Source organism: Cucurbita pepo, chromosome 9 (assembly GCF_057944985.1).
Source record: "Cucurbita pepo subsp. pepo isolate OVF chromosome 9, ASM5794498v1, whole genome shotgun sequence".
In the NCBI taxonomy this organism is placed as follows: domain Eukaryota; kingdom Viridiplantae; phylum Streptophyta; class Magnoliopsida; order Cucurbitales; family Cucurbitaceae; genus Cucurbita; species Cucurbita pepo.
The window spans coordinates 13,968,522-13,982,853 of NC_141806.1; the positions used below are offsets into that span (position 1 = coordinate 13,968,522).

At 40.0% G+C, this 14,332-nt stretch overlaps 1 protein-coding gene across 1 annotated transcript; it reads left to right on the plus strand.

Annotated features, from left to right (window-relative positions):
* Positions 1-4,800: 4,800 nt before the first annotated feature.
* Positions 4,801-13,401, plus strand: HA11 (H[+]-ATPase 11). The gene is made up of 21 exons (XM_023685692.2): positions 4,801-5,139; positions 5,223-5,342; positions 5,421-5,519; positions 5,599-5,736; positions 5,817-5,951; positions 6,031-6,210; positions 7,163-7,369; positions 7,443-7,562; positions 7,664-7,783; positions 7,870-7,992; positions 8,074-8,178; positions 9,399-9,543; positions 9,625-9,789; positions 9,866-10,104; positions 10,183-10,215; positions 10,311-10,392; positions 10,479-10,639; positions 11,526-11,711; positions 11,781-11,963; positions 12,052-12,230; positions 12,974-13,401. Exons 1-21 carry the CDS (start codon positions 5,086-5,088, stop codon positions 13,068-13,070), a joined length of 2,871 nt encoding a protein of 956 aa, XP_023541460.1. The 5' UTR covers positions 4,801-5,085; the 3' UTR covers positions 13,071-13,401.
* The last annotated feature ends 931 nt before the right edge of the window (positions 13,402-14,332 follow it).

Below are 14,332 nucleotides of genomic sequence, written 5' to 3' on the forward strand. Positions count from 1 at the left end.
GGACAATGTCTGTTAGTAGTGGGCTTAGGCGGTAACAAATGGTATAAGAGCTAGACACTGGATGGTGTGCTAGCGAGGACGCTGGATTCCGAAGGGGGGTGGATTACGAGATCCCACATCGATTGGAGAGGAAAACGAGTACCAGTGAGGATACTGGGCCTCCGAAGAGGGGGTGGATTGTGAGATCCCACATTAGTTGGAGAGGAAACGAAACATTTTTTACATGGGTGTGGAAACCTCTTCCTAGTAGTCGCGTTTTAAAAGCTTTGAAGAGAAGCTCGAAAGGAAAAGTCTAAAGAGGACAATATATGCTAACAGTGTGTGTAGTAGCGGTTACAAAAATCTTCCTAGATAGTCTCTAGTTTTACCCGTTTTACCATTGGCAGTTGCAATGACAAGAGCCTTACACACATGTGTAGCTGCTTCTGCCAAAAAGAACTGAGCATTAAATTCAGCACCTTGAAATAAGCAGTTCTTTGGAGGACCCATCTCTATCTCACTCGCTCATGGGTTTGATATTGTTTCATAAATGGAAGGGGTTAGGGTGTTGGCAGAGTGCAGGGCATTTGAGAGGAAAAAAACAGAGACATTGCTATGAAAACAGCACATGTGAGCTGCCCCCTTCCCCCTACAGCCCTTGAAAGACATCTCTCAATAATGAGATAACAACATTTTCATCCACAGTTTTTGAACTGTTTTCATTTTCTTTTGTTCTTGTTTAATTTGCTTTTGTTTTGTGTGTTCATCATTTTCTTCATATATTTATGATATGAGACAGTGAAAAATGCATATTTGTTTATAAAATATGAGCGACAAGGTCTAAAGTAAAATCCCTAAATTATAGTGTTACGATATGTGGTCTAGAACATCGACGTAGATGTTACGAACTTTAGTTAGATTTTAACTTTTGTCTCGAAACTTTAAATAATTAACTGATATATTATGCATGTGAGGTCTCAACTAATGTGAGATTTCACCATCCACTTCTTTGTGGGCTTTTATACTATTTGTAACAGTCTAAGTCCACTTCTAGCAGATATCATTTTTGAGGTTTCTCTCACCGCTAGCCGATATTGTCCTTTTCGAGGTTTGCCTCAAGGGTGCTGTCTCTTATGCTATTTGTAACAGCCTAAGTCCACCATTAGCAAATATTGTCCTTTTTGAGGTTTTTCTAAGTCCACCGCTAGCAAATATTGTTCTTTTTGAGATTTCCCTCAAGAGTGTTCGACTCTTACTATTTGTAATAGCCTAAGTCCACCGTTAGCAGATATTTTTCTTTTTTGAGGTTTTCCTAAGTTCACCGTTAGCAGATATTGTTCTTTTTGAGGTTTTCTTATGTCCACCATTAGCAGATATTGCCTGTTTTGAGGTTTCCCTCAATAGTGCTGGCTCTTATACTATTTGTAACAGTCTAAGTCCACTGCTAATAGATACTGTCCTTTTTTTAGGTTTCCCTCACCGCTAGCAGATATTGTCCGTTTTGAGGTTTCCCTCAAGAGTGCTACTATTTGTAGCAGTCCAAGTCCACCACTAGCAGATATTGTCATTTTTGAGGTTTCCCTCAAGAGTGCTAGCTCTTATACTATTTGTAACAACCTAAGTCCACTGCAAGTAAATATTGTTCTTTTTGAGATTTCCCTCACCGCTAGCAGATATTGTCCTTTTTAAGGTTTCACTCAAGTTTTTTAAAACGCGTCTATTAGGCAGAGGTTTCACACCCTTTTAAAGAATGTTTCATTCTCCTCTCCAGCCAATATAGGATCTCATAATACGTAAAATTGAATTTTACGTTGACGAGAACGAGACCTTAAACTTTCACATTTGTGTCTAGTCATGTTTATAAATTAAAAAAAAAAACGTCAAATATGTCGGGATCATGATCTTATAAAAAAAAAGAATACGAAAATAAGAGGCCACATAAAAAATGGCTTATAATTAAGAGGTGATTATTTAGTATGAGATGATAAGAGAAGAAAGGATGATAAAAGATGGTGGGCATACAAGTGATAGGGTGTTGTACATGTGGGATTGGTGGAAGAAACAAACCTTAGCCTACTTTTTGGCATTTTTTGGTTGTCATTATTCGAGATTTTTTATCGAACCATAGGAACTAAATTTTAACATTTTTCTAACTACAGTGTCGTACGAGACACACCCGACGAGCCCTAGTTCTCGTAATCTTGGTCTAGCCTACGGTCCTCTTTTGTCCTGATCCAAAACGTAATCGATAAAACCCTAATTGAAATGTTATATCATTACTATACTTTCATTGGGGGACGGTAAGTCCAACCAAGTCCAATACTTGTACTAATTTCCTCTAAAAGCACTAATCACAATCGCACTTTGATGGCAGCGGACTTGCGATTGTGCGACATTTACTTTCCAGCAACAAGTGAGTTAAGCTTATTTGTTATTGTGTCGCCTATGGCCAAGCGACGTATACTCGAGCCTCTAGCCCCGGTTCAAGAAGAAGATTTTAGAAAACGGGGGCAGAGAGATTTTGCAAGAGAGTTTTGAAAACAAGATTTAAGTATGAGAATGTAAGCAAAAAGGCAACAACAACAGCTTACTGCATATAACTATCGGGTAGGGAGGCTAATTTAAGTATTGAATCCCGTGTGGCAAGTATCACACAGATGTGCAAAAGTCACGTTCTTTCTCCTCTTAAACAAATATTCTCATTGTTGTCACGTGAAGGTCAAGAGTATTACCTTGCCTTGCCAGAATTTTAACAACGTCAGCTAACGTCCTTCATAGAAAAGAAACGTTTTGCTTAAATAATACGGTATATAAAAATGGTTAAAAAAGAAACATAGATGTCGAGAATCAACTCAGAGTCGGTCAATACCTATTGGCTGAGACCGACCAACTCCCGTTGGTTAGGGTCAAAGCTGACTAATGACCCACACCCATCATTGTTAAGTAAATTTTAAGAACTCAAAATGCCAACATTAACGTTCCTCCGAAATCCTATTTGAACCAACTATAGATAGATAGAAGATAACAAACGCTCGTGAGCCATAAAATCGCTATCAAATAAAACTAACAAAATTCTTAATTTAATTTAATTTCTTTTTGTATTTATATGCAAATTGTAATGCAATATTTAAAAAAAAAAAAAAAAAAAAATCTAAAAGGATTGATAAGAATGTCAAATTATGTGGTCCACAAGACATAAATGATAATATAAATGCAATTGGTGACAAATATTTTAAGATATGCCCATCCCTCAAATTGATATCACCACTCCTTTCTAGCCGTTAGAGCGAGATAAAGTAAAGATAAGGTCGGGAATATAATCTCGGTTTTCAGCCCTGTTTAGTTAATAGGGTAAAATCGCTCTCCACCCTTCTCTAATTTCTAATTTAAACGGAGATTCACCTAGGAGCGGGTCATGGGTTAAATGGACGTCTTTGTCTACGACCCTTCAAGAGTGTATATAGTAAATTAAAATTTTTTACTGTCACGCCAAAAGCTATGGACTTAGTAATAGTTACTATCATGTGATCAATTCTCGACCCCATCATGATTGAATCCTGAGATTTTTCAACGTCCAAACAAAATATATGTATATGAATGGTGGACTAAATTAATTCTAAAAGAAAATTATGACACCAAACTTATTAATGAGATATTTTAGCTGATATTTATAATACAAAATTGAAATAGAACTTACACGTTGCCTTACCATAGCCAATTAATACGACAATAAATATATATTTTTTTAATTTAATGTGACGTGAAATATTTGAATTTATGATATTTTGGTCATATTTTAGGTTAGTTAACGGAAGTTCGGTTTGCTTTAAAAAAGTTCATCAAATAAAATAATTAAATAATATTTGTATATGTATATATATATATAAATTACTCTCATATTTAGAGATATCTATTTAACTCGTTCTCGAACGTAGTTGAAAGTCCCCATTTAAACGATGAATGGGAAGGAAGTTGAGAGATTTTTCTCCGTTAAATGAGGCTGAGAATAAAAATTATAGTCCCCGTTCCAGTCCCAACTATATCTTTGTCCCACCTCACTTATATGTATGTTTATATTTCTTTATTATTTTATTTACTTAGTAAATAAATACATATATAATTTTTAAGGACGGAAAATTATTGAAATTTGAGTTTTTAGAAATTATATTTATAATTATGAGATACCAATGTTTTACCTTCTTTTTTAATAAAAATAATTGAAAAACAAGAATTATTAGTAAAGAAGTATTTTTTAAACAAAAAAATATATATATAAAAATGGAAAAAAAAAATTTGGGCCAATAAGAAGGTTTCTCCGTCTCCACTCGAACATCTTTACTCACATTTACTCACATTTCTTTAAGTATAGACGTATATCGAATTCAAAACTATTAGTTTATCGAACATAATCAAACGCGACGGAATTATGGAAAATATCACTAATAATTTAACCATTAAAACATGTTTTCAGACAGAGAAATTAAACTAAGATTATACTAAAATTAAGAATGAAAGTTGTCCAAGGATTGTTGAAATGGAAACAAAACAAAACAAAACAAACATGTCAGTGAGCTGAGAGTACCAAGGATGTCCTGTTCTTCCTCAACCAACTCTTGAAGGAAGCTGCTTCCTCTTAGGTGATTACACATATTCGCCGTTCATTTTTTGTTGTAGCTTGTACAAGTTCAAGTTCAATGTTCAAAATCTCTTCCAATTCTTGAATTCATTGAACTTGAACCAAGTTCATGGTAAATGGGGTTCGCCAAAAGCCGTCCCTTTAAAGCAAATTGTGTATTATTGAGTAGTAAATGAACCTTTTGGGTTTTTTCTTTTTTTGTTCTCTTTTTGGTGCAGAGACAATGAAAGGGTCGGTCTCTAGCTGACTCTCCCACTGCCTCACAACCAAAACACTCATCTCTGTTCATTTCCTCTGCTTCTTGGGAGCTTCACGTTGGTGGGTCGCCCTCATTTTCGATTCTAACAGCTTTTCACTAATCCAAATCAAATTTTAGCATCTGGGTGTACGTTTTTTGTTCATTTGAGCTTGTTCTTGTTGCTGTTCTTGGTGTTCTTGTGACATAGAAGGGTAAGGAGTAAGAGTAAGACATGGGGGACAAGCCGGAAGTGTTGGAGGCTGTGTTGAAGGAAGCTGTGGATTTGGTAACAGATCTGAAAATTTTGAAGCCCTTTTGATGGTTTAGCTGTTTGTTTAACTTGCCTTCATCTCATTCTCTTGATTACAGGAAAATATTCCCATTGATGAGGTTTTTGAAAACCTGAGATGTAGCAAAGAGGGTCTTACAAGTGAGGCTGCTGAGGAACGTTTGAAGATTTTTGGGCACAACAAGCTTGAGGAAAAGAAGGTAATGCTTCAATCTGTTCAAAACACTGTGTTTTTTGGGGTAATTTGCTTTGAATTTGTTGGTTTTGTATGGTTTTAGGAGAGCAAAGTGTTGAAGTTCTTGGGGTTCATGTGGAATCCTCTATCATGGGTTATGGAAGCTGCTGCTATTATGGCTATTGCACTTGCAAATGGAGGAGTAAATGCTTAGCTACATGGTTTTTTGTTTATGTTTCTTTGATGTTTCATTGTTCTGAGGGCTGTTTTCTTGTTTGTAGGGAAAGCCCCCTGACTGGCAAGATTTTGTTGGTATCATTACCTTGCTTATCATCAACTCGACGATCAGTTTTATCGAGGAAAACAATGCTGGAAACGCTGCAGCTGCGCTCATGGCTCGTCTTGCTCCTAAAGCCAAGGTATCAGAGATGGATACTATACCTTGTTGGCTCAGTTCATCTTTGTTTTTGTGGTGATATTTAGTTGAATTCTGTGGAAGGTTCTTCGAGATGGACGGTGGAGCGAGCAAGATGCTTCGATTTTAGTTCCTGGTGATGTAATCAGTGTTAAACTTGGGGACATTATTCCAGCTGATGCTCGTCTTCTTGATGGGGATCCATTAAAAATCGACCAGGTTGGTAACCAACCGTGATACCGGGAGATTGTAACGAACCGTGTTATCTATGTACTAAGTTTGGCTTTGGGCTTTGTAGTCTGCTCTTACAGGTGAATCTCTCCCTGTAACGAAAGGTCCTGGTGATGGTGTTTACTCTGGTTCTACTTGTAAGCAAGGAGAGATTGAAGCTGTGGTCATTGCTACTGGTGTGCACACCTTTTTTGGTAAAGCTGCTCATCTTGTTGACACCACCAACCAAGTGGGACACTTCCAAAAGGTAAGAAGACGAATCGTTGTGTGAGATTCCACGTCGGTTGGGGAGGAGAGCGAAACATCATTTATAAGGGTGTGAAAATCTCTCCCTAGCAAACATGTTTTAAAACCTTGAGGGGAAGCCTAGAAGGGAAAGCCCAAATAGGACAATATCTGCTAGTGGTGGACTTGGACTGTTACAAATGGTATCAGAGCCAGACACTGGGCGATGTGTCAGCGAGGAGGCTGAGCCTCGAAAGGGGGTGGACACGAGACGGTGTACTAGCAAGGCCTCACGAAGGGGGTGGAATAGGGGGGTCCCACATCGATTGGAGAAGGGAATGAGTGTCAACGAGGACGCTGGGTCCCGAAGGGGGGTGGATTGTGAGATCCCACATTGGTTGGGGGAGGAGAACGAAATACTATTTATAAGGGTGTGGAAACCTCTCTCTAGCAAACGCATTTTAAAACCTTGAGGGGAAGTTCAGAAGGGAAAGCCCAAAGGGGACAATATCTGCTAGCGGTGGACTTGGATTGTTACAAATGGTATCAGAGCCAGACATTGGGCAATGTGCTAGTGAGGAGGCTGAGCCCCTAAAGGGGGTGGACACGAGGCGGTGTGCCAGAAAGGACTTCCAAAGGGGGTGGAATTGGGGAGGAGGGGGGGGGGGGGTCCCACATCGATTAGAGAAGGGAACGAGTGCCAGCGAGAACGCTGGATTCCCAAAAGGGGGTGGATTGTGAGATCCCACATCGGTTGAGGAGGAGAATGAAACACCATTTATAAGGTTGTCGAAATCTCTCTCTAGAAGACGCGTTGTAAAAACCTTGAGGGGAAGTCCGAAAGGAAAAGCCTAAAGAGAACAATGTCTACTAGTAGTGAGCTTGGGCTGTTAAACGTTGTATTACTCGGTTTTCAGTTCATGTATTTTCTTTTCTCAACTGTCTTATTTCCATTACTGTTGCTCTCTTTGTAGGTCTTGACTTCCATAGGGAACTTCTGCATATGTTCCATTGCTTTGGGAATGGTAATCGAGATCATCGTCATGTACCCAATTCAGGACCGTGAGTATCGTCCCGGGATCGACAACCTCCTCGTGCTACTCATTGGGGGCATTCCCATAGCCATGCCTACAGTTCTCTCTGTAACAATGGCTATTGGTTCTCATAGGTTATCCCAACAGGTTGGCTTAGTTCTTTAAAGCAATGGAATATGAATTATGTAATAGCAATGGAATCATTTGATATCGATTTCAGGGCGCCATCACCAAGAGGATGACCGCCATTGAAGAAATGGCAGGCATGGATGTCCTTTGCAGTGACAAGACAGGAACACTGACATTGAACAAGCTAACAGTTGACAAAAACCTCGTCGAGGTTAGCCCGGAGTTGCTTCTTGCTTGTTAATTGGACATCTCTTCCTCCGAGGAGCGTTTTTATCGTTTGTTTTTTAACTTTATGTCTAAATATAACTATAGGTTTTCACTAAAGGGATTGATGCAGACACTGTGGTTCTAATGGCTGCTAGAGCATCAAGAACTGAAAATCAAGATGCTATAGATACTGCTATTGTTGGGATGCTAGCTGATCCAAAGGAGGTAAGTTATCAATATCCCAATGAGTACTCATTCAAAATGGCTATTGAAATGCTTAAGTGTTCATAGCATCTTCCTTGCTTCCAAAGGCACGAGCTGGCATTCAGGAAGTTCATTTCCTTCCTTTCAATCCTACTGATAAGCGAACAGCATTGACTTATGTTGATCATGAGGGTAAGATGCATAGAGTCAGTAAAGGTGCTCCAGAACAGGTGAAATGGCTGCTCTGTTGTGTTCTTGTGCAAATATTGTCTCTAGATTACTAACTATTGGTTTGTGTCAATTGGTTCTAGATTCTGAATCTTGCATACAACAAGTCGGAGATTGAGAGGAAAGTTCATGCAGTGATCGATAAATTTGCTGAACGAGGACTGCGTTCACTTGCTGTAGCATATCAGGTTAGTGAATGACTACTGTTAGATTTTGTGAGATCCTACATCGGTTGGAGAGGGGAACGAAGCGTTCTGTATAAGGGTGTGGAAACCTTTCGCTAGTAGATGCGTTTTAAAATCGTGAGGCTGATGGCGATATGTAATGGGCCAAAGTGGACATGTTAGTGGTGGGCTTGGGCTGTTACAAATGGTATTAGAGCTAGACACTTGGCGGTGTGCCAGCGAGGACGCTGGTCCCTAAGGGGGGTGGATTATGAGATCCCACGTCGGTTGGAGTGGGGAATGAAGCGTTCCTTATAATGGTGTGGAAACCTCTCCCTAGCAGACATGTTTTAAAACTGTGAGGTTGACAGCGATACGTAACAGACCAAAGCGGACAATATATGTTAGCGGTGGGTTTGGGTTGTTACAAATGGTATCAGAACCAGACACCGAGCGGTGTGCCAACGAGGATGCTAGCCTCCAAGGGGGGTGGATTGTGATATCCCACATATTGGAGAGAGGAACGAAACATTCCTTATAAGGGTGGAAACCTTTCCTTAACAGACACGTTTTAAACCGTGAGGCTGACGGCGATACGTAACAGGCGAAAGCGGATAATATCTGCTAGCGGTTGGCTTGGGCTGTTACAAATGGTATCAGAGCCAGACACCGAGCGGTGTGCCAACGGGGACATTGGCCTCCAAGGGGGGGTGGATTGTGAGATCCCACATCGGTTGGGGAGGGGAACGAAACATTTCGTATAAGGGTTTGGAAACCTCTCCCTAACAAATACGTCAATCCACGATGTGGAGGGGAACAAAACATTCCTTATAAGGGTTTGGGAACCTCTCCCTAGCAAATATGTTTTAAAACTGTGAGGCTGACGGCGATACGTAACAGGCCAAAGCGGACAATATCTGCTAGCGGTGGGCTTACGCTGTTACAAATGGTATTAGAGCCAAACAGCGGGCGGTGTGCCAGCAAGGACGCTGGCCTCCACCAAGGGAGGTGGATTGTGAGATCCCACATTGGTTGGAGAGGGGAACAAAACATTCCTTATAAGAGCATAGAAACCTCTCCCCCGGAGATGTGTTTTTAAACTGTGAGGCTGACAGCGATACGTAACGAGCCAAAGCGGACTATATTTGCTAGCGATACGTAACGAGCCAAAGCGGACCACTATGCATCCTTTAGCCTAGCGGTTAACTCATCGTTGGTTATGTCCTCTGTTTGTTTCATATCAGGAAGTTCCTGAAGGAAGGAAAGAGAGTGCTGGAGGTCCTTGGCAATTCATGGGCCTCTTGCCTTTGTTTGACCCACCAAGGCATGATAGTGCAGAGACAATAAGGAGAGCTTTAAATCTAGGCGTAAATGTGAAAATGATTACAGGTACATTCCCACATTTTCTTTCTATTAGTCTCATTGGGTTTGTCTAACTTGTTGGTTCCTTTACCTCGTTTCGTTCATTAGGAGATCAACTAGCTATAGGCAAGGAAACGGGGCGTCGGCTGGGGATGGGAACGAACATGTATCCATCGTCAGCTCTACTAGGACAAGAAAAAGACGAGTCCATTGCTGCTTTACCTGTCGACGATCTTATCGAAAAAGCAGATGGTTTTGCTGGTGTATTCCCTGGTATTTCTTCACTAATTGCCTTCAAATTCTTGGTTTGTCCTTCCATATGCATCACCATGATATCTTGTTGATTCAGAGCACAAATACGAGATCGTAAAACGCTTGCAAGCTATGAAACATATATGTGGGATGACTGGCGACGGAGTGAACGATGCTCCTGCACTTAAAAAAGCAGACATCGGTATAGCTGTAGCTGATGCAACCGATGCTGCTCGAAGTGCTTCCGATATTGTTCTTACTGAACCTGGTCTCAGTGTTATCATCAGCGCTGTTTTAACCAGTCGAGCTATATTTCAAAGGATGAAGAATTACACGGTAATGTGTTCTTTGTGTTTAGGTACGAGATCTTATTTGTTCTGATTCTGACTCATGTTTGATCTTTGTCCATGCCAGATTTATGCAGTTTCCATCACAATACGTATCGTGGTAAGCTCTTAGGACGCATATTCGAACATCTGCAATGTTTGTTCTTGCCTGTCATGCACTGAACGACGTATTACGTTTGATTTTGTTCGTTGCAGCTTGGTTTCATGTTGCTGGCCCTCATTTGGAAATTCGATTTCCCACCGTTTATGGTGCTTATCATAGCTATCCTTAACGATGGTTCGTTCGAAGTTCCTCGAGCTGTAGCTAATTTATGTCACTTTTTTGACTGTTTATGGAGATTCATCAGCATAACCAATGTGTAGGCACAATCATGACAATATCAAAGGACAGGGTTAAGCCATCTCCTCTACCAGATAGTTGGAAGCTGGCTGAAATTTTCACTACTGGCGTGGTACTCGGCAGCTACTTGGCGATGATGACGGTCATATTTTTCTGGGTGTCGTATAAAACCAACTTTTTCCCGGTAAGATATCTTAATCTTTTGAAGATTATATGTGAGATCTCACGTCGATTGGGGAGGAGAACGAAACACCCTTTATAGGGTGTGGAAATCTCTCCCTAGCAGACGAGCCTGAAAGAGAAAGCCCAAAGAGGACAATATCTGTTAGCAGTGGGTTTGGGCTGTTACAAATGGTATTAGAGTCAGACATTGGGCGATGTGTCAACGAGGAGACTGTTTCCCAAAGAGGGGTAGATACGAGGCGGTGTGCCAGTAAGGACGTTGGGCCCCGAAGGGGGGTGGATTTGGTGGGGGTCCCACATCGATTGGAGAAAGGAACGAGTGTCAGCGAGGACACTAGGCCTTGAAGAGGGTGGATTATGAGATCCCACATCAGTAAGGGAGGAGAACGAAACACCCTTTTATAAGATGTGGAAACCTCTCCCAAGCAGACGCATTTTAAAAACCTTGAGGGAAAGCCCAAAGAGGACAATATCTGTTAGTGGTGGGTCTGGGCCAAATGGTATCAGAGCCAGACACTGGGCGATATGCCAGCGAGGAGGCTGTTCCCCGAAGAGGGGTAGACACGAGGCGGTGTGCAAGTAAGGACGCTGGGCCCCGAAGGGGGGTGGATTTAGTGGGGGTCCCACATCGATTGGAGAAAGGAACGAATGCCAGCGAGGACGCTAGGCCCTGAAAGGGGTGGATTATGAGATCCCACATCGGTTGGGGAGGAGAACGAAACACCCTTTATAAGGTGTGGAAACCTCTCCCTAGCAGACGCGTTTTAAAAACCTCAAGGGAAAGCCTAAAGAAGACAATATCTGTTAGCAATGGGTCTGGGCCGTTACATTATGAACTAAACTTCTTCAAATTTATGCTGATTCTATGCATTTTTTGAAACTTTCAGCGGGTCTTTGGTGTACCAACCCTTGAAAAAACAGCTCATGATGACTTCAGGAAGCTAGCCTCAGCTATATATCTGCAAGTGAGCACTATCAGTCAGGCACTCATTTTCGTTACACGATCACGGAGTTGGTCCTACGTCGAGCGTCCTGGGCTGTTTCTTGTCGTGGCGTTTATAATTGCTCAGCTGGTAAGGATAGATTTGTTCGAAATGTTTCACTTGTAAGAACACACTAAGTTTAGATGTGTTGATGAACAGGTTGCTACTCTTATTGCTGTCTATGCTAATTGGAGCTTTGCTGCCATTGAAGGCATTGGTTGGGGTTGGGCTGGTGTCATTTGGCTCTATAACATTATCTTTTATGTTCCTCTTGATCCTATAAAGTTTGCTATTAGATATGCTTTGAGTGGAAAGGCTTGGGACCTCATGCTTGAGCAAAGGGTACTAAAATTTGCATTGTTTCTTTTAGTAACTTATGAATGTTTGTGTGTTATGTATCATTTGGTTTATTTGTTTGTATTGTTTATAGGTTGCTTTCACGAGACAAAAGGATTTCGGTAAGGAACAACGTGAGCTACAATGGGCTCACGCTCAAAGAACGTTGCACGGTTTGCAACCGCCTGATACGAAGATGTTCACTGAGCGAACTCACTTCACTGAACTCAATCATATGGCTGAAGAAGCCAAAAGAAGAGCGGAAATTGCTAGGTATGTTGCAAATGCTTGTGTGTTGGTAGTTTGTGTTAGGAATTACGAACCTTCACTATGGTATGATATCGCCCACTTTGAGCATAAGCTCTCGTGGCTTTACTTTTGGTTTCCCCGAGGAATACCAAAGACGAGATGTATTCCTTACTTATAAACCCTGATGAGGGACTCCTCCCCAACAATCCTAAAAAATCATCCCCTCGAACAAAGTGCACCATAGAGTCTCCCTGAGGTCTATGGAGCCCTCGAACAGCCTCTCCTTAATTGAGGCTGGACTCCTTACTTATAGATTCATGATCAACCCCTTAATTAGCCAAGGTAGGATTCCTCCCCCAACTATCCTAAAAAATCCTCCCCTCGACCAAAGTGCACCATAGAGCCTCCCCGGAGACCTATGGAGTCCTCGAGCAGCCTCTCCTTAATCGAGGCTCGACTCCTTCTCTATAGCTCTCAAACAAAGTACACTATTTGTCCGACACTTGAGTCATTTTTTACTACACTTTCGAAGTTCACAACTTCTTTGTTCGACATTTGAGGATTCTAGCATGACTTTGATACCCTGTTAGGAATCACGAACCTCCATAATGTTATGATATTGTCCACTTTTCTCTCCCAACAATCCTCAATCGTTCGTTACTTTTATTGTTTTCTTGGAAACTCGAACATCATCGTCTGAAACTATGAGCTAGTTTAAGTTATCATCTGCAGCTGCCAGTTCAGTTTCATTTCATGAATTTTTGCAGATTGAGGGAACTCCATACACTAAAAGGTCACGTCGAATCAGTCGTTCGATTGAAGGGTCTCGATATCGAAACGATTCAACAATCATACACCGTGTGACGGGATGTCCAACACTGTAAAATACTCTGTTTTGTAGCTGTATGCTGACTGCTGGTATTAAGATGAGCAATTGGCATATGCTATCTGCAACGTAAAGAAGGATGAAACAGCATTTTACTTCTGTTCTTGGCTTTTTGTTTATTAGCATGTTAGACGACTTTGTCATTTTTGACGTTTTCTGTGTCGTATCGGTCTTTTTTCTATTGCTGGACTTAATATCTGTTTATGCACGGTATCATAGTTATGCTTGTCCGGAGCATATTGTCCATGACTGTATGCTTGTTCTGAACCATTTACCTTGTTTCGTTGTATAACTCGCCACTTTTTGATATCTATCTCGTAATGTACTATTGGAGGATACGACTGGTTGCTAAATCTTCCTATCTCGATTATATACTATTGATGTTGTCTCAACAATATTTTCCAAAACTTTCCTTAACCCCGTTTTCTAGCATCGTTTTCCACGACGGAGGTAGATACCACAAAATAGACTATTCGTGCCACCGACAATCCAAGCTTGAGTTCGTTGACTTACTCAAGAGTGAAAGTCAGTGTCACACAATCGTTTTGTGAGTCCTAAACAAGTGTGATTGTGAGACGTCAAAACCTGACACGATTCTACTATTTACATCATGTACCTTCTTTCTCCACTGCTTATGGTTCAGTTTATTATATAACTATCTACTAGTATGTATAATCATAAACAACATGCTCCATAACCTAACAGAAAAATATGATAAGTTATAATTATGATTTTTATAAACGAGCTTTAAGCTCTTTCTAAAACATAATAATAAAACAACGTATAAAAAAAAATGAGAAATTATTGTTTTGTCCCTTAGAATAATTTTTATTTAGTCCATCAATTTCAAAAATATTAAACGTAAAATTGAAATATTATCGTTTGTTTAAAAAATACTCTTTAACTTTTAAAATTGTTTCAAAATATCTTTAAATTTTTTTAAAAAAAATATTAAAAACACATTTAAATTTTTTTAAAAATTAAAAAATACATTTATTATTAATGAAATGTCCTTTCTAAAATAACATTAAAACATTGTTTTAATGATAATCTATGATGGGTTGATATACTGTTTTCGTTTGTCCGTATATTGATTGTAAAATATTTTTAAATTTTTTTTTTACAAATATAAAAGATATTAATATTAATTTGTACGAGTATTTGTTAAATAAAATACTAACCGTTCTTATAACAACCTAACTGTAACAATGTTTTAAAAAATTTAATATATTTATTATTA